The 24,860-nt window shown below is 46.1% G+C and overlaps 1 protein-coding gene across 3 annotated transcripts in view; it reads left to right on the forward strand.

Moving 5' to 3' along the window:
* The window catches only part of UFL1 (UFM1 specific ligase 1), a 63,808-nt gene that overhangs the window by 752 nt on the left and 38,196 nt on the right, over nucleotides 1–24,860 (forward strand). For 2 of the 3 annotated variants that reach the window (XM_040428781.1, XM_040428783.1), the window contains exons 1-8: nucleotides 9,238–9,315; nucleotides 9,406–9,562; nucleotides 15,046–15,191; nucleotides 15,280–15,308; nucleotides 18,408–18,505; nucleotides 21,416–21,530; nucleotides 23,003–23,133; nucleotides 24,264–24,322. In XM_040428781.1, coding sequence (XP_040284715.1) covers nucleotides 9,486–9,562; nucleotides 15,046–15,191; nucleotides 15,280–15,308; nucleotides 18,408–18,505; nucleotides 21,416–21,530; nucleotides 23,003–23,133; nucleotides 24,264–24,322 — 655 coding nt within the window. In that variant the 5' untranslated portion in view covers nucleotides 9,238–9,315; nucleotides 9,406–9,485. Of the gene's footprint in view, nucleotides 1–9,237; nucleotides 9,316–9,405; nucleotides 9,563–15,045; nucleotides 15,192–15,279; nucleotides 15,309–18,407; nucleotides 18,506–21,415; nucleotides 21,531–23,002; nucleotides 23,134–24,263; nucleotides 24,323–24,860 lie in introns of those variants that run through there. The other variant, XM_040428782.1, reaches the window with a different exon arrangement.

The raw sequence follows: 24,860 nt of genomic DNA on the forward strand, positions 1-24,860 counted from the left end.
AGCCCTTAGGCTACTTTCACACTAGCGTTCGGGTGTCCGCTCGTGCGCACCGTTTGAAGGGGCTCACGAGCGGCCCCGAACGCATCCGTCTGGCCCCAATGCATTCTCAGTGGAGGCGGATCCGCTCAGAATGCATCCGCCTGCCAGCGTTCAGCCTCCGCTCCGCTCAGTGAGCGGACACCTGAACGCTGCTTGCAGCGTTCCGGTGTCCGCCTGGCCGTGCGGAGGCGAGCGGATCCGTCCAGACTTACAATGTAAGTCAATGGGGACGGATCCGCTTGAAGATGACACCATATGGCTCAATCTTCAAGCGGATCCGTTCCCCATTGACTTTCAATGTAAAGTCTGAACGGATCCGCTCAGACAACTTTCACACTTAGAAAATTTTCCAAGTTTTAATGCAGACGCATCCGTTCTGAACGGATGCGAACGTCTGCATTATCGGAGCGGATCCGTCTGATGAAACATCAGACGGATCCGCTCCGAACGCTAGTGTGAAAGTAGCCTTAGACTGATAAAAGGTCTACGGAGCTGTGTGAGGGTGCGTTTTTTAACCAGGCCCAATCCAATTTTGGGAGTAATGTTTTAGTATTTTGCTCCCTGTCTCCTACCAGAACTTTTTACATTTCTTTTGTCAATATAGCCATATAAGTGGCTGTTTTTGGCGGGACAAATTGTATATTTTAATGGCACCATTAACCCCTTCTACCCCAGGCCAGTTTTCACCTTCCTGCCCAGACCATTTTTTGCAAATCTGACATGTCACTTTATGTGGTAACTTTGGAACACTTTTACTTATCCAAGCCATTCTGAGATTGTTTCTTCGTGACACATTGTACATGACAGTGGTAAATTTGAGTTGATATGTTTCACCTTTTATTTAAAAAAAAAAATCCTAATTTTACCAAAAATGTGGAAAAATTAGCAATTTTCCAAATGTGAATTTCTCAGCCTTTAAGGGCTTATGCACACAAACATGTGCGGCCTGGCCCGTGTTGCGGCCCGCGGTCCGCAATATACGAACACCAGCCATGTGCACACCATATCACGGATGCGGACCCATTCAGTTGAATGGGTCCGCAATCCGTAAAACATACGGAGCGGAGGCACAGAGCGAAAGCCCACAAAAGAACTACAGAGTGCTTCTGTAGGATTTCCGTCTGTGTTTCTGCACTGTAATAAAATATAACGTTCTATTTTTTTGCTGTGCAGACTGAATCTTGTCAATCACTGACCCATTCAAGTGAATGGATCCGCATATGCAATCGGTGAGCACACGGATGGCGCCGTGCATTGCGGACCGCTGTTTGCCATCATTTTGTAAATGTCATTTTGTTTTTTTAGGATTTTAAACACCCGCTTTTTAAAGGACCAGTTAAGGTTATGAAGTCACTTTGTGGGGCTTATATAATAGAAACCACCCATAAATGACATTTTAGAAACTACACTCCTCAAGTTATTCAAATACGATTTTACAAACTTTTTTAACCCTGTAGATGTTTCTCAAGAAGTTAAGGGGTTTTCCAAGACTTTTAATACCAGAGGAAAGGTCATCAGTATTTGATCGCTGGGAGTCTGACACCTGAGACCCCTGCCAATTAGCTGTTCGAGAAGGCAGAGGCGCTTGCAGTAGCTCCATGGCCTTCTCTCCGCTTTTCCCAGGCCAGTAATCTCACGTTAATCAGTCACATGGTCTAGGTGCAGATTAGCTCCATAGAAGTGAATGGGGCTGAGCGCCATACCAAGCACAGCCGCTATACAATGTACGGCACTGTGCTTGGTAAGCTTCGAGAAGGCCGCAGCCTCAGGAGCACCAATGCCTTCTCAAACAGCTGATCGGCGGGGGTCCTGGGTATGTTTGTGAACTGCTGTATAGGCACATGGCAGGGCTCAGAAGGGAAGAAGCAACATATGGATTTTGGAGGGCAGATTTTACTGGGATAATTTTCAGGTGCCATGTCACATTTGAAGACCCCCTGATGCACCCCTACAGTGGAAACTCCCAAAAAGGAATTCATGTGTCCTGAGCACTTGGACTCAACATGCTTTTAATAGAATTTAGAAACACTTGATTGTGAAAATGAAAAATACATTTTTTTTTTTTTACAAGAAAATGTCGCTTATGCCCAAATTTTCAATTTCTACAAGGGGGTAACAGGAGAAAATGCACCGCACATTCTGGTACTCATTTGCTCCTGAATACTGAAACACCCCATATGTGCTCGTAAACTACTTTATGGGCACAAGGCAGGGCTTAGAAGGTGAGGGGCACCATATGGTTTGGGAGGGCAGATTTCACTGGAATAATTATCAGGTACCATGTCACATTTGAAGATACTCTGAGGTACCCCTACAGTGGAAACCCCCAAAAAGAGATCCATTTTGGAAACTACTCCCCTTATGGAATTTTTAAAGGGGTGTAGTGAGCATTTTGGCCCAACTTAAATTACATAGAATTTAGAAACACTCGGCTGTGAACATTAAAAGTTACATTTTTTACAAGAAAATGTCGCTTTAGGCCCAAACTTATTATTTTCACAAGGGGTTACAGAAGAAAAAGCAGTATACAATTTATCATCCATTTTCTCCTGAATACGGCAACACCTATATGTGTTCGTACACTGATATATATGCACACAGCAGGGCTCAGAATGGAAGGAACACAATATGGGTTTTGGAGGGCAAATATCACTAAAATAATTTTCAGGTGTCATGTCGCATTTGAAGACACCATGAGATAGCCCTACAGCGGAAACCCCAAAAATTACCCCATTTCAGAAACTACATCCGCCAAGGATTTTTTAAAGGGGTGCAGCGAGCACCTTGGCCCAACAGACATTTCATGGAATTTAGAAACCCTTGGCTGGGAAAATGAAAAATTTCATTTTTTTTTTACAAGAAAATGTTGCTTTATGCCAACGTTTTTCATTTTTACAAAGGTTAACAGAAGAAAATGCACCCCCAATTTGTTACCCATTATCTCCTGAGTACAGCAACACCCCATATGCGGTCGTAAAGTGCTGTATGGGCACAACACAGGGGTCAGAAGAGAAAGAGCATCATGTGCATTGGAGGCCTAGTATGGGGATTTACACAGCACTGGTCGACAACTGCAGAGGCTCTGAGGTGAAAATAAAAAAAGACACTCCAAGAAGTGGCCCATTTTAGAAACCACACCCCTCAGAGACTTTACCAAGGGGTGCCGAGAGCATTTTGACCCAACATGTGTTTTGCAAAAATCTATTCACAGTAGGTGGTGCAAAGTGAAAATTGCAATTTTTACACAGATATGCCATCTCAGTGCCCAATATGTTGTGCCCATTGTATGCCAGTGTGAAAGCTCAGGCCTCTTCTAAGGCTACGTTCACACTTGCGGCAGAGTTATCCAGCAAGCAGTTCCGTCGCCGCCAACTGATGGCATTTGTAAGACTGCTCAGAATCCTGATCAGTCAGAAAAATACCTGATCAGTCAGAAAAATACATTGAAATGCCGGATCCGTCTTTCCGGTGTCATCCGGAAAAACGGATCCGGCATTTATTTTTTCACCTTTTTTATGCACACACCGGAAGGATGGATTCCAGCACTAATACATTCCTATGGAAAAAATGTTTTATGGAAAAAGATGTTTTATCTTTTTCCTGATCAAAAAGACTGAACTGAAGACATCCTGATGCATCCTGAACGGATTTCTCTACATTCAGAATGCATGGGGATATGCCTGATCAGTTATTTTCCGGTATAGAGCCCCTAGGACGGAACTCTATGCTGGAAAAGAAAACCGCAAGTGTGAAAGTACCCTTATTATGCTGGGCTTTCTGGTTTTCTAAACACTCTACATCTGGCTCTAATCTGTTTCCTGGACATACCATAGGACTCAGTGAAATAATACATGTAACCCCTGAGAAGTGACCCTATATTGGAAACTCCACCCCTCAAGGTATTTATTAAAGGGGTATTCCGATTGTTAGATGTTAACTACTAAATTGGTGGGGGTCATACCTCTGGGACCCCCCATTGATCACGAGAACTTGGGTCCCGTACCACTGCAGCCCCCCTGAGTGTCCGGTTGGGTATGAGTGCAGTCACTCCATTAATTTCTATGGGAATTCCAGAGATCGCCGAGCGCTGTACTCCCATACAAATAAATGGAGCGGCCATGCGCATGTGTAACCGGCCACTTCATTTAAGGGGGGCTGCAGGGGATACGTGGCCCCCATTCCCGTGATCAGAAGGGGACCCAACGGTCCCCACCAATCTAATAGTTATCCCTATACTGTGGATAAGGGAAAACTTCTAACAACCGGAGTACAGTAACTCCTTTACGGGGTGGAGTGAGCAGGGGAATGTGGGAAATTAAAATTGCAAGTTTTCCACACATATGGCATTTCAGTGCCCAATATGTTATGCCCAGCTTGTGCCATCTGAAACAAACCACACCCTTTAAATTGTTATACGGGTTCTACTGGATGCTGAAATGACATAAATGGGGGTTGTGAGCCGCTGTTTACCCTGCGGGGTTTAGAAGGGAAAGACCACCATTTGGCTTTTGCAGCGCCGATTTTGATGGATTGGTTTACAGGCGCCATGTTGCTTTTGAACAGCCTCCAGGGACCAGTACAGTCATTTCACACGTTTATATTTCTCTTGATGGAGCTGTGTGACGGCTTATTTTTTGCGGAATGAGTTGCCGTTATCATCGGTTCTATTTTGCGCTACATATGACTTTTTTATTTGATGATTGCTTTTTGGGAAGCAGAGTAAAGAAACAGCAGCAGTTCTACCATAGATTTTGGGGTTTTGTTATTGCAGCGTGCACTATGCTGGAATAACTACACATTGGGTGTCATTTATTAACCCTTTTACTACATGTACGGCGCTGGAGCGATAGGCAAACATGGCGCCCACTTGCATGTGCACCGGGGGGTGTCATGGCCTGTGGGTCTCCGCTGTTTCAAACAGCGGAGACCGGTGGCTAACGCCGATCGCGGTAATTAAAGCCTTAAAGAGGACCTTTCTTCCGTTTTGACATAGGCTAATTATGGTATTACCTTGTAGGGCGGCCCCCACTGATGCTATTGTGTATATATTTTTTTTCAACCCCACCCCTGCTCATTATGATACAGCGTGCCAAATAATCAGGGGGCCACAGCGGACGAACGGGGGGGGAGGGGGCCCTACAAGGTAATACCATAATTACCCTACGTCAAAACGGATGAAAGGTCCTCTTTAAGATGCCGTGATCAAGTAAGATCACGGCATCTAAAGGGTGAAAGACTGGGCTTCTTACCGGCATCCTCTGCGGAAGAGGATGCCGGTAATTGATTTCAATACACTCAGCCTCACTGAAGAGGCCGACAGTCAGGGCCGGACTGGGGATAAAAACCAGCCCTGGAAAAAGTTGCACACCAGCCCCACAGCATTGCGTTCTTATTTACTTGTTTATAATAGGGGAAAGCATTCATTTTAAAACACGTGTGTAAACACGAATATGAACTTTGCCCCACGATAGATCTTTTGTAGAACCCCCATTGTTCATATTATCACAGTGTTTTCCCAACCAGGATGCCTCCAACTGTTGCAAAACTACAACTCTCAGCATGCTCAGAAAGTGTTTTACCACGCCCTTTGACCCGCCCCTTTTTTGTTGGCCACCTATTTAATGATTGTTGCATGCAACATTTTACTTGACCAGCTATTTTAGATATTTTACGGCAGTCCTGTTACAATCCCCCCAATGAGCCTTTCGACCAAATAATAAAAATATTTATAAAATCTCACCCATATGCTGCAAGAAAAATAAAAAATCTGCAATGTAAAATCAATAATAAAGATCAACTACAAACATAAACATATTTCACATAAAAACTTACAGTTACTTGACTTGGCCCTTGGGGATCTCAAACACCACTTCAACACTTTGGCCGGGGGCTCGGCGGAGCTGATGTTGTGCTTTATGCTAATGAGAAAGATTTCATAATAAGGATTTGGAGAAAGGGCAGAGGGATAGCAAAGCAGGGAGAGGATGGTGCTGCTACTAGGGGGTCATACCATGGGGGAGTAATAAAGCCCACCATAATGCCCCCCCAGCAGTAATAATTCTCCTTATAATGTGCAAAACATACCCCTTTGTAATGCCCCCAGTTGAGCTAATGTTCCCATAATGTGCCAATATAAAATATCCCTTCTCAGTGCCCCCGTAGATGACCCCATAGTGCTCCTCCCCCTTCCCCAAAGTACCCACCATAATGTGTCCCAGTATAAAATGCCCATATACAGAGCCCCCCATATAAAATACCTCTTCTTTTTAGCCTCAGTAGATGCCCCTATAGTGCCACCCAATAATCTGCCAGTAAAAAGTGCCCCAATAGATGCCCCCAATCATGTGCCAGTAAGATGTGCCCCCATAGATGCCCCCAATCATGTGCCAGTAAGATGCGCCCCCATAGATGCCCCCTAATCATGTGCCAGTAATAAGAGCCCCCCCACCATCATGTGCCAGCAGCCAGAGCCCCTCCATATCATGTGCCAGTAGCCAGAGTGCCCGCCTATCATGTGCAAGTACCCCCCCATATTATATTCCAGTAGTCCCCATTATGTGCCAGTAGTCCCCCTTATGTGTCAGTAGCCGCCCTTACCATGTGCCAGTAGCACCCTTATGTGCCAGTAGCCACCCCTTATCATGTGCCAGTAGCCCCCTTATCATGTACCAATAGCCCCCCTTATGTGCCAGTAGCCCCCCCTTATCATGGGTCAGTAGCCCCCATCATGTGCCAGTAGCCCCCCTTATGTGCCAGTAGCCCCCCTTATCATGTTCAAGTAGCCGCCCCTTATCATGTGCCAGTAGCCCCCCTTATGTGCCAGTAGCCCCCTTATCATGTGCCAGTAACCCCCTTATCATGTGCCAATAGCCCCCCATGTTCTAGAAGCCCCCATATCATGTGCCAGTAGCCCCCATATCATGTGCCAGTAGCCCCCTTATTATGTGCCAGTAGCCCCCGTTATCATGTGCCAGTAGCCCCCCTTATCATGTTCAAGTAGCCCTCTTATGTGCCAGTAGCCGCCCCTTATCATCTGCCAATAGCCCCCCATGTGCCAGAAGCCCCCAAATCATGTGTCAGTAGCCCCCATATCATGTGCCAGTAGCCCCCATATCATGTGCCAGTAGCCCCCTTATTATGTGCCAGTAGCCCCCATATCATGTGCCAGTAGCCCCCTTATTATGTGCCAGTAGCCCCCCTTATCATGTGCCAGTAGCCCCCCATGTGCCAGAAGCCCCCATATCATGTGCCAGTAGCCCCCATATCATGTGCCAGTAGCCCCCATATCATGTGCCAGTAGCCCCCATATCATGTGCCAGTAGCCCCCTTATTATGTGCCAGTAGCCCCCCTTATCATGTGCCAGTAGCCCCCCTTATCATGTGCCAGTAGCCCCCCTTATCATGTGCCAGTAGCCCCCCTTATCATGTGCCAGTAGCCCCCTTATCATGTGCCAGTAGCCCCCCTTATCATGTGCCAGTAGCCCCCCCTTATCATGTGCCAGTAACACCCATATCATGTGCCAGTAGCCCCCATATCATGTGCCAATAGCCCCCATATGTGCCAGTAGCCCCCTTATCATGTGCCAGTAGTCCCCTTATCATTTGCCAGTAGCCCCCCCATCATGTGCCTGTAGCCCCCCTTATGTGCCAGTAGTCGTACTTATGTGCCAGTAGCCCCCCATCATGATCCAGTATTGTACCTATATATAAAAAATAAAAAAACACTTATACTTACCTCCAGCGATGCGGTGCAGGCATCTTCCGGCCTGTGTCCCTCGTTATATGGCTCAGGCGGCGTGATGACGTCATTGCGCAGCCTATCAGAGGAACAGGAGGGGACACACCTCTCCCTCCCCTGCCGTAGCATAGACATCTGTATCGCTGTCCTGAGGACAGATGACTATGGAGATGAGCGCTTCCACAATGGAAGTGCTCATCTGCTGTGCCCTGCTGCCGGCCGCCCCCACTTGTCACCAGGGCCGCGGCCTTGCGGCACTCAGGCCTACCGGGAATTTTCCCGGTATCCCGGCAGGCCAGTCCGGCCCTGGCTGAGGGCATTGAAGCTGCAATTCTTATTTTGGCATAAGCAAACAAAAGTCACAGATTGCGGTGCAAATGACCTTTGTGCCAGAAATACGCCTAATATAGGTGTATTTCTAGTTAGTAAATGACCCCAATTATCTTTATTTAACTGGTCAGTACGATTACTCAGATACCAATCTTTTAAAGTTTTTTTTTTTACGTTTTACTTTTATTCATTTTTTATTTTTCTGGCGATTGTCTTGTGTGCAGGCTCCTTTTCTGCTGGAAGAGTTGATATTTTTATTGGTACTATGTTGGGGTACATATCGTTTTTTGATTAATATTACACATTTTGTGAGGCAAGGTGACCAAAAAATGGCTGTTTTGGCACCGTTTTAATTTCTTTTTTTTTTATGGCAGTCACCTGATGGGGTAGATCACTACTTCCGTGGGGTTTCGTCCCGTACTTCCGTTCCGCAAAAAGATAGAACATGTCCTATCTTTTTGCGGAATGGCCGGATCGCGGACCCATTCAAGTGAATGGGTCCGCGATCCGATGCGGCTGCCCCACGGACTGTGCTCGTGCATTGGGGCCCGCATTTTGCGGGGCGCACACGCCCGTGGGAAAGAGGCCTTAGTCTGCACTGCAGGTCATATGGAGTTTTTTTTTTTTTTTTCATTTTTTGTGTCCATTTTGCTGACAATGTAAACCGCTGTGGATTTGCAGCACTCACAACCACAGTGACAAACCCTCATCGTATCCACTACGTGTGGGCATACTTTTAGGCCCCGTTCACATGCACAGACGTGCCATTCCTTGGCACAGTCGCGGCTTTGGTCCACTAGTGGCCACAAGAACAGCAGCCTGGCTTCCATCGAAAACAATGGGAGGCAGACGCCACGTGGTGGCTGCCAGTTGTTTGCCACGGAATCCATCCATGGCTCTAGGCCTCGTCTGTACTGTAGGCGTTAAATGACGCCAATGCCTCACCGTTGCAGATTGTATGGCATAGTTTTATGCCAGGTGTGCGGGCACCCTTGGATTGCTGCAGTAAATGTACCCTTCTCTCTTTTAACTGGATAATGTGCATATTTTTAGGATAAATCAATAAATGTATTTGTAATTGTACAACTTTTCGGATGAGAAAAAATGCGGTAGCGCTGCCAGCAGGGGGCGCAGTGTAGAAGCGCTGTATAGCGGGGGCGCCTGTCTATAGGCCGCTCACATAGTGGGGTGTTCGCGTCCCGCTGGCGGTAGGTCGTGGTATATGTAGTACTCGGGATATAATCGCTGACACGTAATATGATACTGAATTCCGATATCTCCTTCTCTTTCCTCTGCAGTGCCGAACGCGAAGTGTGCTGTCTTGGCCTCCTCTGCGCGCCGTAGCATGACGTGTGTGTGACTCTTCAGCACCACAGACATGTCTGCCGACTGGGAAGAGATCCGGCGGCTTGCGGCCGACTTCCAGAGAGCCCAGCTCAGCGATAGCGTGCAGAGGTAAGTGGCCCCCTGTGTACTGTGCTCAGCTGCAAATGTGACAGAAGTCAGCTGTGCTGCAGCTTCTGAGCATGGACTCGAACTTTGCAGTTGAGGCATACACTGTAAGTTACTCAGTATGGCAGGTAATTGCTCAAGTAACAACCCCCTAATACATGCAGGTCCCTTGTCATTGCCCTGTGGGCACTACCTGCAGAATACAGGCCCCATTTACTGTCTGCAGTGTGGTATCCACAACCTCAGGCCTCATGCACCCGGCGGTGCCCATATTGCAGCTCACAAACAGCAGGTCCGCAATATACAGGCATCCGCGGATGCGGAACCATCCAGACGATGCGGTGCGGAGTGCTTCCGTGGAGTCTCTCTCCGTGCCTTTGCATCAGAAAAAAAAATAGAACTTGTTCTATTTTTTATTTTTTTTGCGGTGCAGACAAATCACGGACCCATTCAAGTTGAATGGTTCTGGATCCATCTGCGGCAGCCGCACGGATGTTGGCCGTGCATTGGGGACGGTAAACTGCGTGTACGGAAAGGCCGGCAGGCGTTTGTGTTCATGAGGCCTTACCTGGTAAACAAGTGGTTTGAAGGAATGTCCTTTCCATATGGCTTAGGGCTCATGCACACACGTATTTTCTTTCCGTGTCTGTTCATTTTTTTATTTTTTATTTTTATTTTTTGCGGACCATATGCGGAACCATTCATTTCAATGTGTCCGTAAAAAAAAGTTACTCGGTGTGCATTCAGTTTCCGTATGTCTGTTCTGCAAAAAAATAGAACCTGTCCTATTATTGTCCGCATTACGGACAAGGCTAGTACTGTTCTATCAGGGGCCAGATGTTCCGTTCCGGTGGTGTACATGAGCCCTTATTCTAGTGCATGGAGTTAGGGCAGAGCTTCAGTACCAGACGTGAGCCATAGATGGAGTCTAATACAACCCCTTTAAAGGGAATCTGTCACCCCGATTTTGGACAGTTCCCCTGTGGTCAGCAGTGAAATACACGGTCTGGACGGCTGTGCTGTTCGACCAATGGAGGGGACTCATGACAATGTATTTCAATGCAGCTCTGAGCACTGACAGCGGAGGAATGGGGGCAGTAGGAAAATAAACAGCACATCGCTTTCCAAATTATTATGCAAATGATATTGTTCTCTGATTTTTCCTAAATGGTCTTGCATCTGTTGAACTTGTGATTTCTGGAGTAACGGAGGCATAGATATAAGTAGGAATAGACTAGTTAGGTTTAGCTGACATGAGCACATCGCTAATGTCAGCTAGTTTAATAGGGTTAATTCTGGTGACAGAAACCCTTTAAAGAGAACCTGTCATCAACTTCATGCTGTCCATACTAACGGCAGAATAAAGTAGACACAGGTTAGTTGATTTCAGCGGTCTGTCATTTATAAGTTATAAGTAAGTGGTTTCCGAGAACAAACATCACAATCATTGCAGACTAGGCCTGGAAAAGAGTCCCGGCCACCTGAGAAGAGTCCCGGCCACCTGAGAAGAGTCCCGGCCACCTGAGAAGAGTCCCGGCCACCTGAGAAGAGTCGCGGCCACCTGAGAAGAGTCCTGGTTATTCATGATCTCCTGCCCACCTGCTGATGACTGACAGGCTTCTACCTAGTTTTCTCCCTTTCTGTCTAGGAGAGAACTGCCAATCATCAGCAGATGGGTGAGAGAGCAGGAGATTAGGAATAACCAGGACTCTTCTCAGGTAGATTTGACTCTTTTCAAGGCCCGGGCTGCAATGATTATGATGCTGGTTCTCGGCAACCACTTACTTTTAGCTCATGAGTGACACACCACTGACATCAGCATTTCTGTCACTACTTTATGCTGCCCTCAGTGAGGTCACCATAAAGTTGATGACAGGTTCCCTTTAAGTTTTTAGGAAATACCTTACGTTTTCATACCTTGTCCAAGGCATTGCACTATTTGACACTTTTCAGCAGCAGAGAAATCCTTTTTCTTTCTCAAATTGCTTGAAACCTGTGGCCTGCTTAATAATGTGGAACATCCTTCTTAAAGGGGTTGTTCCTATTGATGTCCTATCCTCAGGATAGGTAATCAATATCAGTTCCCTGGTGTCGGAGCCAAGCTGATCAGCTGTATGAGGAGACGGCGCGCACTTGCCGCCTCTCTTCTCTATTCCTGTCCATGATCTTTGCCATAGACAGCGGTGAACAGGAAGAGAGATGGGACGTGTGCACTGTGCGCGCCGTCTCCTCGTACAGCTGATCGGTGGGTGTGTCGGGAGTCGGACCACCACCGATAGTAAAAGCCCGGACAACCCCTTTAAGTAGTTTCCCTTTAATTGGGCTCACCTGGCAAACTAATTACCACAGGTGTTTGAGATTGACTTCAGCGATTCAGAGCTGTGAGACACGATACCACCCATGAGTTTAATTGAAAAACAAAATATCTTTGACACTTTGTTCCGATTTGCATAATAATTTTGACCGCGGTGTAGTGGTCGGTAGTGCTACTCATGTATTACTGTAGATAATGGTCCAAAGAAGACAGATTTCCTCCCCTATGCTCCATTAGGGACATCTGGTGCAGATCTTACCTGTTTTTTTGTGGATTTTATAGAGCATTGTGCATTTCCGCTAGGGCTGCAGCTAACGATTATTTGAATAATCGTTTAGTGGTCGATAATTTCATCGATTTAATCGGGAAAAAACACCAAAATGACAAAAAAAGGTGTTTATATGATTTTACTTGAAAAATTATGTTCAAAGGCCATATTAAAACAAATTGTGGATGACACACTGTTATGGGGGGGATCTGTGGATGACACACTGTTATGGGGGGGATCTGTGGATGACACACTGTTATGGGGGGGATCTGTGGATGACACACTGTTATGGAGGGGATCTGTGGATGGCACACTGTTATGGAGGGGATCTGTGGATGGCACACTGTTATTGGGGGGGGGATCTGTGGATGGCACACTGTTATTGGGGGGGGATCTGTGGATGGCACACTGTTATTGGGGGGGGATCTGTGGATGGCACACTGTTATTGGGGGGGGGGATCTGTGGATGGCACACTGTTATTGGGGGGGGGGGTCTGTGGATGGCACACTGTTATTGGGGGGGGGGATCTGTGGATGGCACACTGTTATTGGGGGGGGGGATCTGTGGATGGCGCACTGTTATTGGGGGGGGGGATCTGTGGATGGCACACTGTTATTGGGGGGGGGGATCTGTGGATGGCACACTGTTATTGGGGGGGGGGATCTGTGGATGGTACACTGTTAGGGGGATCTGTGGATGGCACACTGTTATTGGGGGGGGGATCTGTGGATGGTTCACTGTTAGGGGGATCTGTGGATGGTACACTGTTAGGGGGATCTGTGGATGGTACACTGTTAGGGGGATCTGTGGATGGTACACTGTTATTGGGGGGGGGATCTGTGGATGGCACACTGTTATTGGGGGGGGGATCTGTGGATGGCACACTGTTATTGGGGGGGGGATCTGTGGATGGCACACTGTTATAGGGGGGGGGATCTGTGGATGGCACACTGTTATTGGGGGGGGGATCTGTGGATGGCACACTGTTATTGGGGGGGATCTGTGGATGGCACACTGTTATTGGGGGGGATCTGTGGATGGCACACTGTTATTGGGGGGGGATCTGTGGATGGCACACTGTTATTGGGGGGGGATCTGTGGATGGCACACTGTTATTGGGGGGGGATCTGTGGATGGCACACTGTTATTGGGGGGGGGGGATCTGTGGATGGCACACTGTTATTGGGGGGGGGGGATCTGTGGATGGTACACTGTTATTGGGGGGGGGGGAATCTGTGGATGGCACACTGTTAGGGGGATCTGTGGATGGCACACTGTTAGGGGGATCTGTGGATGGCACACTGTTAGGGGGATCTGTGGATGGTACACTGTTAGGGGGATCTGTGGATGGTACACTGTTATTGGGGGGGGGGGGATCTGTGGATGGCACATATAGCATCTTATGCTATATGTGTCATCCACAGATCTCCCCTATAGCAGTGTCATCCACAGATCCCCCTCCCATAACAGCCTCGGCCCCGCCGCTCACAGCAGTAACCGGCAGAAACTTTTACTTCAACTTTAAATCAGCGCATCTTTATTACCTTACAATGAAGCTCTGGTAACAGGCAGAGCGGGCGGCGGCTCCGCCTACTTTATGAATGGAGCAGGCGCATCACCTGAGTAAGTGACGTTACGCCGTCGCCCGCTCTGCCTGTTACCGGAGCTTCATTGTAAGGTAATAAAGATGCGCTGATTAAAAGTTACTGGCGGTTAGGGACCTGCAGGCATAGCGCCTGACCGCTCGTCCGCTTAGCAATGAATCGGCCAATTATTAGATAACGGCATTCGTTGACAACGAATCCTGTTATCGAATATTATCGATTTACTTTGATTAACCGTTGCAGCCCTAATTTCCGCAATAGCATACATCATTCGTGTGACATGACAGCCGCTTGCTTTGAACTGCAGTTCATTGCAGAGTTTAACTGTGCAAATCTGCTGCATGTGAATTCACCCTTAGGGCTTGTTCGCAAAGGTTTTTTTATGTGGATTTTTCCGTGTATTCCGCACTGAAATCTTCTTGAAGATTGCAATAGGAAACTATATTTTTCTTTCATCTGTCAGTAGATTTCAGATTGGCATCAAGACGCGACCTCTCCTTACTCGGCTCAGTTTCCATGTGGAAAATGCCCGGAAACCACTTGGAGATGCAGACGCGTGGCATGCAAAACCGTGGATCCCGTGGCAGACTTTTCTCCACGATCCCCACAGGTTTATAGGGGGTTGCTATGTAATGTCAAGCACAGCCCTTCATGCTTGTACAGACATCACACAGTTGTGCCTGGATTTGTCCTTACTGTGCCCCCCATTAAGAGCGCCAGCCACACAATGCCTGCCTCACACTGGGCTCTGGCCATGGTAGTGCCAACCACACAAGGCCCATGTTAGCATGAAGCACTGTTCCCCACTACATGCAGCTATCTCTGACAAAGAAGCCACATGTGAGCAGCCATCACAGGATCAGCTATGTCCGACTCCCGGCACACCCACTGATCAGCTGATCGAGGAAGCCGCGGTACTCGCGGGGGCTCTGGTGAGCGCTGCAGCCATCTCGCAGCTTATCAAGCACAGTGGTTATGCTTGGTATTGCATCTCACACCCATTCACTTGAATGTGACTGATGAACGTGATGTCACATGGCCTATGTGTTCAGAGTGCCTGGTCTCTTCATACAGATAATCGTGGGGTGCCTGAAGTCGGACCCCCACCGATCTCGGGATAGGCCATCAGTATGAAAACCCCTTTAAGGCCATAATACAGGAGCCCTTCTGCACCTATTGTACAGGCACAGGTCCTGATTCAACAGCAGTTCAGTTTGACTCATGGGAATCATGTTCAGGCTGGGACTTGTGGCAATAAGATGCTTTTGTAAAATTGGCTTTGTGCCTTTCTTTTTTTAGGTTATCGGAGCGTAACTGCATTGAGATAGTTTCCAAGCTCATTGCTGAGAGACAGTTGGATGTAGTGCACACTCTTGATGGGAAAGAGTACATTACACCATCACAAATCTCCAAGGAGATCAGGGATGAGCTTCATGTCCACGGAGGTGAGTATGCCGGACAGTGCAATTCACATTACTTTCCAATAAGACCAAATAGTGAAAATCTGTTCTTTTTTTTTCTTTTCTTTTTTAGGGAGGGTGAATATAGTTGACCTTCAACAGGTAAGCTGAGCGTTACACCTTCTGTCACTCCCATCATGTATCAGATTGAAGAAAGTCAAGTCTTAAAGGGAACCTGTCATGTGCTTATCCCCCCATGAACAAACTAGCCCTTATTATAATTACTAATTTCCCCCTTTTTTTCACATTAGTAATATAGTAGCTTAAGCTTTGCATTCCTTGTTTTTCATTTTCCCGCCAATTATTAAAATGAACGGATGACCTCACAAATCACGCCCCGTTTTTCATCATCTTATTATCTACCGCTCTTATCTACAGTCTCGTTTCAAATCTGGCGCATGCGCGCAGTAACGCCACTCTCCCAGCCTTCTTTCTTATACAACACGCATGCGCCAGTTATTTTCCTTCCAGAAGCTTCAAGTTGTTGTTTCGTCACGCCAAATAACTCCCGCTTCTACTGGTTTACCGGAAGTGAGGATAGGCTGTGCCAAAATATACCCGACACATGCGCAGTTTACTTTATGATGATTGAATGGGCGTCATTACACTAGTCAGACAGCGCGCATGCGCGGGATTTTGAGCATCTGAACAAGTGAATAGGGGAGTGGCTACAGTGCTGAATGAAAAAAACCACTGGACTCCAAGCAAAGTTATGCGTCACGCTGGACTCAAACCAGCTCATTAGCATGCGGCGCGTGGCTTTTTTGCGTGTATATTATGAGGCTAACTGGTTGTCACACCATTAAGTGAATAAATCTAAGGTACTTTTTTATAGTTGTAATAATCAAATACCCACCTGTCAGGTGTCCTTTAAGTGAGATATTTGCAGTTTAAAAGGGTTGTCCTGAACCCGGATATCACCTCTTCTGTATTCACTTACTATGTATGAGAGGGGCACTGGAGCAATTCCTTGGGGCAGTGTATAGTGCTGCCCTAGGCTCTTTTGGAGGCAGGTACTATGCAAAGCAGCATAGTATCCGGTTTCAAAAGAGCCTACAGCAGCGCTATGCACCGTCCATCTGTGCCGGTGACGTCACTGCTAGACGGAAGCTTCTACCTAGCCCGGTATGTCACCGGTTCTCAACAAACAGTAGCTCGCGCTGCAGCCAGGCAAAGGGGAGCATTGGAGCAAGGAATTGCTCCAGTGCTCCTCTCATACATAGAGAATACAGAAGAGGTGATATCCGAGTCCAAGAAGCTAAGATCCAGATCTTCTTTGTCCTTACGCCCGATTCCCTCACTAATACAATAGTAGATTGAGGATATATTCACACAGGGGTTGTGTGTGTCAGAGAGCTGCACCACAAAATCACTGAAATAGACTTGTTATATGGAAGACAGCTAATGTAATAATACCGTACATGTAAAAGAAAAAAGCTGCAATCATGTTTTGTACATTAAGTGATTGTGAAAATATGTCAAAGCCTCCAATAAATCCTGTTGCAGGTAAAGAACATCTGTCAGCAGATTTGTACCTATGACACCGGCTGACCTGTTACACGTGCGCTTGGCTGCTGAAGACATCTGTGTTGGTCCCATGTTCATATGTGTCCGCATTGCTGAGAAAAATGAGGTTTTAATATATACAAATGAGCCTCTAGGAGCAACGGGGGCTTTACCGTTACATCTGGAGGCTCTGCTCTCTCTGCAACTGCCATGTTAGGTGATCACACCTGATCCTGTCAGAGTGCAGAGGGCGCGGCAGTTGAAGTGAAAGAAGAGCTTCTAGGAGTAAGGGCAATGCCCCCGTTGCTCCTAAAGGCTCATTTGCCCATAATAAAACCTCATTTTTCTGAGCAATGCGGCCACATATGAACATGGAACCAACACAGATGCTTTCAGCTGCCAAGCGCACATGTAACAGGTCAGTCCGCTTCATAAGTACAAATCTGCTGACAGATGCCCTTTAAAAAGAGACAGTGCAGTTTACAATCACACTATGTAAATGAAATTTCATAAAATCCCATTCTCTTCATGTTTGGCTGCACAGCGGCAAAATCACAGCGGATGAGACGTTTATCAAAGCCCTACAGGGTTCAAAACTCTGTTTTTAAGTTTGTAGTCATGCAGAGACAGTTTTACTATGAGAAGGAATGTCACAATTGACGGCCAGTTCTCGGGTGAAGATGATCTGTGTTGTCTAGTATTCTTAAGGCTTACAGACAGACATGCTGGTGCAGTTCAAGCCTTCTTACAGTTCTTTACAAACAGTAGCTGTAATATGACTGTGTGCATGAGACCTAAGACATAGGTGCAATGAGATATGAGGGTCAACTACAGTCTGACTCTTTTTGCTTTGAACAAGATTGTTCTTTCAACAAAAAAAAAAACCTTAAAAATGCAGTCCATTCTTAAAGGTGGTAAGAGGACCTGTTTTGTCAGGACCTGCTGCTGCCTTTACCTTTTTTTTAAATAGTTTTTATAACTTGTAGCTTATGTGTTCCCTATATCCTATGTAGAGACGTTGTACTGTGTTATAGTGACATCTGTTGCCGTGACTACTGCTGTAACCACGCATGTGGCTTTTATATGCAGCCATGATTTCTACTGGAATAAAAATGTCAGGTTTGTATTTAAAGGGGTAGTCCAGTTTTGCAATTCTTGGCATCAGTTGACCGGAAACAACACATGATCACTGATTGGTTATCTGTAATGCCCGTTTTCCTGCACTCATTTGTAGTCAAATGACATTTTCCGCTGTGCTGGTTCCCTATCCAGATAACCTCATGTCACATCTGAGGTGTGGCAAGGCTTGTAAGGCTCTGTCCTATCGACACAACATCATCAGTGACCTCTCAGGGCTGTGGTCTGCTCATTCTCCTGGATCCCTGCCCTGTAGATGTGATGTCAACAATGGGCAGCGTTTCTCCAGCAGGTCTTCAAGCAGGCTTGGATCTGTGATGGTCGAGCTGGGAGGGGAAGGAGAGGCAGAGATGTGATGCAGTTACACTGGAGGGGTCAAAATTCATCATCTAACCTATATAATGCAATAAGATTGAATGCTGGAGGTTATTTTTTTTTTTTGTGTAACTGGAAAACCCCTTTAACCATTTACATCCCGGATAATGGTCTGTGGGCAGATGTTCATAGAGTCTGTGCGTTTTAGGCACACACATTTCTATTGTGTTTTCTCATTAACAGATTGTCAACGTCGACCTGACTCACATTGAAAGTAGAGCCAATGAACTGGTGAGAGTCGATAAGAGTGTTCAGCTGGTGCTCGGACAGCTTGTGGATAAGTAAGCACTTTCTTCCTACACAGTACTAGATCACGGTGTGATAGGAGTAAGGGCTTGTGTTTGTCGCCTAGAGAAGAACCCAAATTATTACTTTCAGTGGTATCACACCCAGCTTTTTGAGCCACAGCCAGGCGTAGTATGGAAGGGAAATAAGAAATCTGAAAAAAAAAGGACTTGTTCGTCTCCTTCCTGCTGGATCCACTTCTGGCTCAAAAAATGCACTAAAAGCAGCCACAAACTCTAGGTCTGACATCAGCCTTAAACTATCATAGATTCATACGTGTTCTGGTAAAGGGGTTTTCTCATCTCAGACAATGGGGGCATATCGCTAGGATATGCCCCCATTGTCTTATAGGTGCGGGTCCCACTGCTGGGACCCGCACCTATATCGAGAACGGAGCCCCGAAAGTGAAGGAGAGCGCACTGTGCATGCGCAGCCCTCCTCCATTCATTTCTATGGGGCCGCCGAAAATAGCAGAGCACTGGCATGCGCGGCACGCTCCCATTCACTTCTATGGGAGAGGCGGGGATTAGCGCTTGGTGCTGGATGGACCCCGGGAAATCTGGGGTCCTCCAGCCACAGCGCTCCCCGCTCCGTTCTCGATATAGGTGCGGGTTCCAGCAGTGGGACCCGCATCTATCAGACAATGTCGGCATATCCTAGCGAGATGCCTACCCCTTTAACGGTATGACAAAACACACATAAAAATGTGACCCCTATACACGGCTGAAACCGCACCGACCTGACACTGTTTTTAAATCGATTTTGCAGCTAAACAGCAATTTACTGCTTGACCATTAACAATGCAATTGATTTTAGCTGCAGCCTCTGATGTGTGAGAACACAGCCTTATAAAGGTGCACATTTGATAGGGCAGCCATCTTTTACTATAATAGAATTCTAGCTGCTTGATCTGTAATCTAGACTATGTACAATGAAGCCACAGCTATGGAGACTAAATGCAGAAAACATATTCGCCTGGTCTTTATTCCTTACACAATGGTATGATAGAGGCCTAAGGTTGGTTCCTCACTCTGGCAGGGAACAACCTTCTGGAGCTCTTTGGATCTGGTATTGCCCGAAGCTGCCTGAATGCCGGCCGGCTCCATTGACGATGATGGGGACTGGTGAAGATCCGGCCGCAACCCAGAAAATATGCTGAGAATCGGCTGGACTAAAGTCAGTGCGCGCAGTTGCCTGATCTCAGCCTGTCCCCAAAGCAGTTTGTTGACTGCTTTGTTTTTGCCCATGCCAAGCACCTACAGGCAGGCTGACTTTGCTGTCCGTTGTCTTCTGGGAAGCCCTTGACTAGGTTCCATGGAGCCCAGGAATCCCTGGTTGGGAATCACTGTCCTAATTTAAGTAACCGTTTTTAGAGTCATAAAAACAAAAAACACACACAAATAAAATCTTCCAGCTAAGGCTGGGTTCATGTTTCTGTTATCCACTGCAGACCCATTTAAAAATACCTAAAAAATGGATTCAGCAATTTGCATCTCTTTTACAATGACTTCAATGGTAAAAAAAAAATTAAAAAAATCTGTCCCTGTCCTATCCTTTTGTTTGTTTGTTTTGCAGACACCAAATGAATTCTACCAAAAAAATAACAACATTTGAGTCTATGTAAAACAGAAGGGCATCTGCTTTTTGGACAAGGTTTTTCCAATTTTAACGATGATGTTTCTAGCATGCTGCCAAGGGTTTAGCTTCAGCTTGCTGGTTGAAAATGTTCAGTTCCAGGAGTTATAAGAAGTTGTAACTGGGAACTAATGTGAGAGGCTCAGCTGCATGGGAGCACAATATGAAGTGCACAAGAGGGGGGGGGGGGGCGCAACGGAATACCCTTCAAAGGCTATGTACACCTTCAGGGTCAGTTTTTATTATGATTGCATTTTACTAATTTTGGGCTAAAAATATTATATATATATTTTTTTTTTCAATTTTTCTTTATTAAAAATATTCAGACATTCTGACACAAAGGGTTACCATGTACAGATAAAAGGGCTCCAAATTTTTAATAAAGACCAATTGAAAAAATGGTTTTTGGCTTAAAATGATTACAATGCAATAATAAAAATAAAAATTCTCTCCATACACACTCACCCACAACTTGTCACTTGTTTCTCTCCCTTGTAAAATATAACATAACATATCTACCACATTCATTCATATACCATTATCCATTAAACGTAGCGCAGTTACAGTATACTGTAGTACTGTTATATGACACATACACCCCTTACGCATGCATATATGCATTGCACACACATACATAAGTTCAGCTAGTTTTCACAGCCCTGGCAGAGCTGGTAAGAAGCTTCTGTAACTTAATGGAAACCCAGGCTTCATCGAGAAAACAGGATCTCCGGAGGCCTGCACCCTGCCGCCTCCTCTACATTTCTAACTGTGCACAGGATAGGCCATCAGTATAAAAATCCCAGAGAACGCCTTTAAGACATAATTAGTGCCATGAAAATAGATGATGATGCTGTATTATAGGGATTCTTCGTATGGAAAATACTTTCTAGAGCTAAATGCCATCATTTGCAAAGGTTTACATTTATTTTAATTGGCTTTCAAAATCCTAGGTTGGAATAGTTTATAAGGCTCCATTCAGACGTCCGTAGAATGTGTCTGCATCCGTTCCGCAATTATCCGGAACGGGTGCGGACACATTCATTCTCTATGGGGCAGGAATGGATGCGGACAGCACACAGTGTGCTGTCCGCATCCGCATTTCCGGAGTGCGGCCCCGAATTTCTGGTCCGCGGCTCCGGAAAAAAATAGAACATGTCCTATTCTTGTCCGCAATACACTACAGACGTGTGACTGGACCCTAAGTGTGTGTGTGTTTTCTATTCGTTTTTTAGGCATGACATGCCTCTATGTATATTTCTTGTTTTTATTAGCAACTATCTGGACCAGATTGCTGAAGAAGTTAATGATAAATTGCAGGAAGCCGGCCAAGTGACTATATCAGAACTGTGCAAGACATACGACCTTCCTGGAGACTTCCTGACAGAGGTGATAAAGGACTGTGCCAGAGCCGTATTTCACCAGCTCTGTATTTCTTATATTATTACCACTGCATCAGGGCATAAATCGGATACTACTCATTGCTGACATTTATTGGAATCTCTTTTTTTGGGGTAAACATAAGCCAGTTCTTAACCTCCTCAGTGTTGGTCTCTAGTCTGTACAGATGTACTTAAAGCAGCTCTGTCATCTGGATTATTCGCCTTCATCCCGACGAGCGAAGATATTGTGCACACATGCCCTTCTTAATATAAGTGCGGTCTGTCGCTGTCTATCTAAAGGCGGGGGGGTGATGAAAAACAGAGGGGCATCATTATGGAATAAAGCATTTGCATAATAGTAAACGTTGATTATTCCCCGGAATAATCCCACCAACAGACCTAAGACAGGTATCGTTTTAATCAGTGTCATCAACCCTACCAGTCTGTATGCCTGGTAGGGTAGGGTTGATCCGTTTGACAGAGCCGCTTTAACACATAACCTGTGCCACAAATTGATCTAAGTGCCGTCATGCAGATGGCCATAATGTGTGTGCATTTTAGTTTGGGTCATTAGGCTCCAGGTCAGACTGGGATTTGCAGCTTGTATTACAGATGCTGAAATGCGCCCACTTTACTGCTGTCTGAATGAGACTTAAAGGGGTTATCCGAGACTAACAAATGCCCCCCCCCCCCCCCCCCCCCCTATGCCGAGCCCCTAACACTGAGTCTACTTACCTGGTTCCCTGGTCCCCGCACCGCCGCAGCTGCTTCTCCCTGTGTGCGGATGAAAACATCCCGTGTCGGGGGGAACAGCCAATGGCTGGCGGTGATGGGGATGTGCCTCCCTAGCATCGTGGGTGACGCTGGAGGCTCGTCACCGCCTGCCATTGGCTGTTCCCCCTGGACGCGGGATGTTTTCATCCACGCACTGGGATATCAATTAGATATCATTGTATCATTCTCCTGTCTAATAGGTTTTAAAATCCTCAGTGGAGCAGACAGGCTTATAAAGGAAAATAATGTTAGCTGATCTGCTAAAGGTCCTTCCATTCCAGTGCTGTGGGTCCTGTCCTTGTCAGACCAGAAGTGAAGATGCCATGTCAATCGCTTACATGACTGCTCCGCTTCCCCCACCTTTCCTCATATAGCAGGTGAACAGATGCTGTTCAGAGCAGTAAGGCACTTTAAAGGGGTTGTCCAGGATTTTACAAGCTAAAGCCTGCCCTCATGATAGGCCATCAAGGTCAGATTGGTGGGGGTCTCCTCCTCTTGCTGGTCTGAATACCTTCTCTATTCTTTGAAAAAGGGAAACGTGTGTGTTCTCTCCCCCATTCACTAAATAACATGGAAATACTGGAGGCATGATTTACAGATGTCTGATTCTGGTGATGGCGGGGCATTGCTCAGTCAGTAATGGTCCAGCAGTTGAGAAGTGACGTTTTCTCATTGGAGGCATTTTCAATCCTTGTTTACCTGCAGTCATTGGCACTAAGACTTGGAAGCATTATTCATGGGGAGATTGATCAGAACAACAAGGGTGTCATTTATACTGAGGCGTTTGTAGCCCGCCATAGGGCACGCATCCGAGGACTTTTCACAGCAATTACGAGGTAAGACTATTTTGCGCACTTGATCCTATAATAAGATTTTAGGAGACTCTATCATGTTCTCCACTTTGTAATAAACATAGCAGCGTATACAGGATCCTAGGGGCAATAATGTACAGGGAAGACCTGATGAAGAGTCCAGAGCAGAGAGTGTCAGTTTTAATGCTTAAAGTTAACTTTTGTTTCAGTCTAGATTTAATATTGTGTAGGGACCAGGATGTTAGACCTTTTCTAATGTACTTTATTAGGAAAAAGGGATCTGTGCAGACTCAGACTGGCTGACAGTGGCACATCCGTACATATAGCTAGGCAGTGGACAGCATCTCTCCCAGCCTACTCAGCCGAGTATCCTCTTTCATTAGGGACCTGCCTTCTCCATGTCGCTGCAGAGACCGCGTAATCAATCATCTTGTTGCTGTCTGCCCCTGTGTGAGCACATATTTGTAACACTTTACAGACATTAGCATCAGACGGTCCCCCAAAGGGGATCCCAGTCTAAGTTCCCTATCAGTATGTCTTTGGAGTGCTGGAGGAAAGTGGAGGAAACCCATGCAAGCACAGGGAGAACATACAAACTCCATGCAGATGGTGACCTTTGGTACCAGTGCTAACCACTGAGCCACCGTCGGTTCTTATCGCTCTTATACTCTTATTCTTCTAGTCTCTCTGGTTCTCCCACTGTAAGCTCACAGACTAGACGTGTAATACATAGAGAAGACTCCTGAGCACACCCTAGAGAGAGCTCTATGCAGGCACGTATTAGAACTAGAGTGAGTATAGGGAAAAGAATAAGGGCCAGTTCACATGACTGCCTTAGGCCGTTTTTGGCACGGAATCTGCACTAAATTCCGCAGGCAAAAAATTCAGTGGGAACTAGCCCTTACTGATTTACAGCTCGTTCATCAGGTAATGTGATATTTCATGCAGACACCTAAAACATTGTTTCCCGGCAGTAGAAAGTGCCATCCAAACGGCAAACAATGAGTCCGTATGGGGAAAACATTAGGGATTGCTCCTTCCTATACTGTGGAGGAGATCGCTGCATGTAAATGAGAAGCAGTGTAAAGGGGCCTTAACATGGGTCTCAAGCAGTGGCTGTAGTGACCGGTGTTCTTCTTTTTGTTCTGTTTTAGACCCATACCGGTAATTGGTTTGATTTCTCAGTATGGTTTTCCTGAGCATCTTCTGTACTGTAAGTGTTTCATCATGAGTCATGTATTCATTATATCTGTTACATTGATTAAAAAAATACTAAAAGGGATCAACCAAGCAATTTTTAGTATTATTTTTTCTAAATTATCACTATTGAGCAGTAATACAAACCTGAAGACATCGCAGGTAGTAATGATATAAATGAGGGTCCTTTCTTTAAACAAACTATAAAAGGGGTTATCCCATGAAAATAGCCAGTAAATAGCCACAGATTCTTTTATTTTATTTTTTTGCTGAAATCTGCCTGTTTAGCTCCACCTGGTTATTGCTCTTTTTTTTTTTTTTTTTTTCCTGTCCTGCTCACTGAGAGAGAAGCACATGCTCAGTTCCATCCTTCAGCTGCAGCAGACAGGACACACCCCCTGAGAAGGGACACGCCTCCTAAGCTACCTCCTTGAAATAAATCTAACAAAGCAATTGGAGCAATAAATGAGGAGATCTCTGGACCCATGTGAGGTACAGGGTTGGTTCTAAGTTTGTTAGAAAGAGAGAGTCCTGTACAAAATATCTGATTTTCA

The sequence above is a fragment of the Bufo bufo genome, chromosome 4 (assembly GCF_905171765.1).
Source record: "Bufo bufo chromosome 4, aBufBuf1.1, whole genome shotgun sequence".
Taxonomy (NCBI): Eukaryota; Metazoa; Chordata; class Amphibia; order Anura; family Bufonidae; genus Bufo; species Bufo bufo.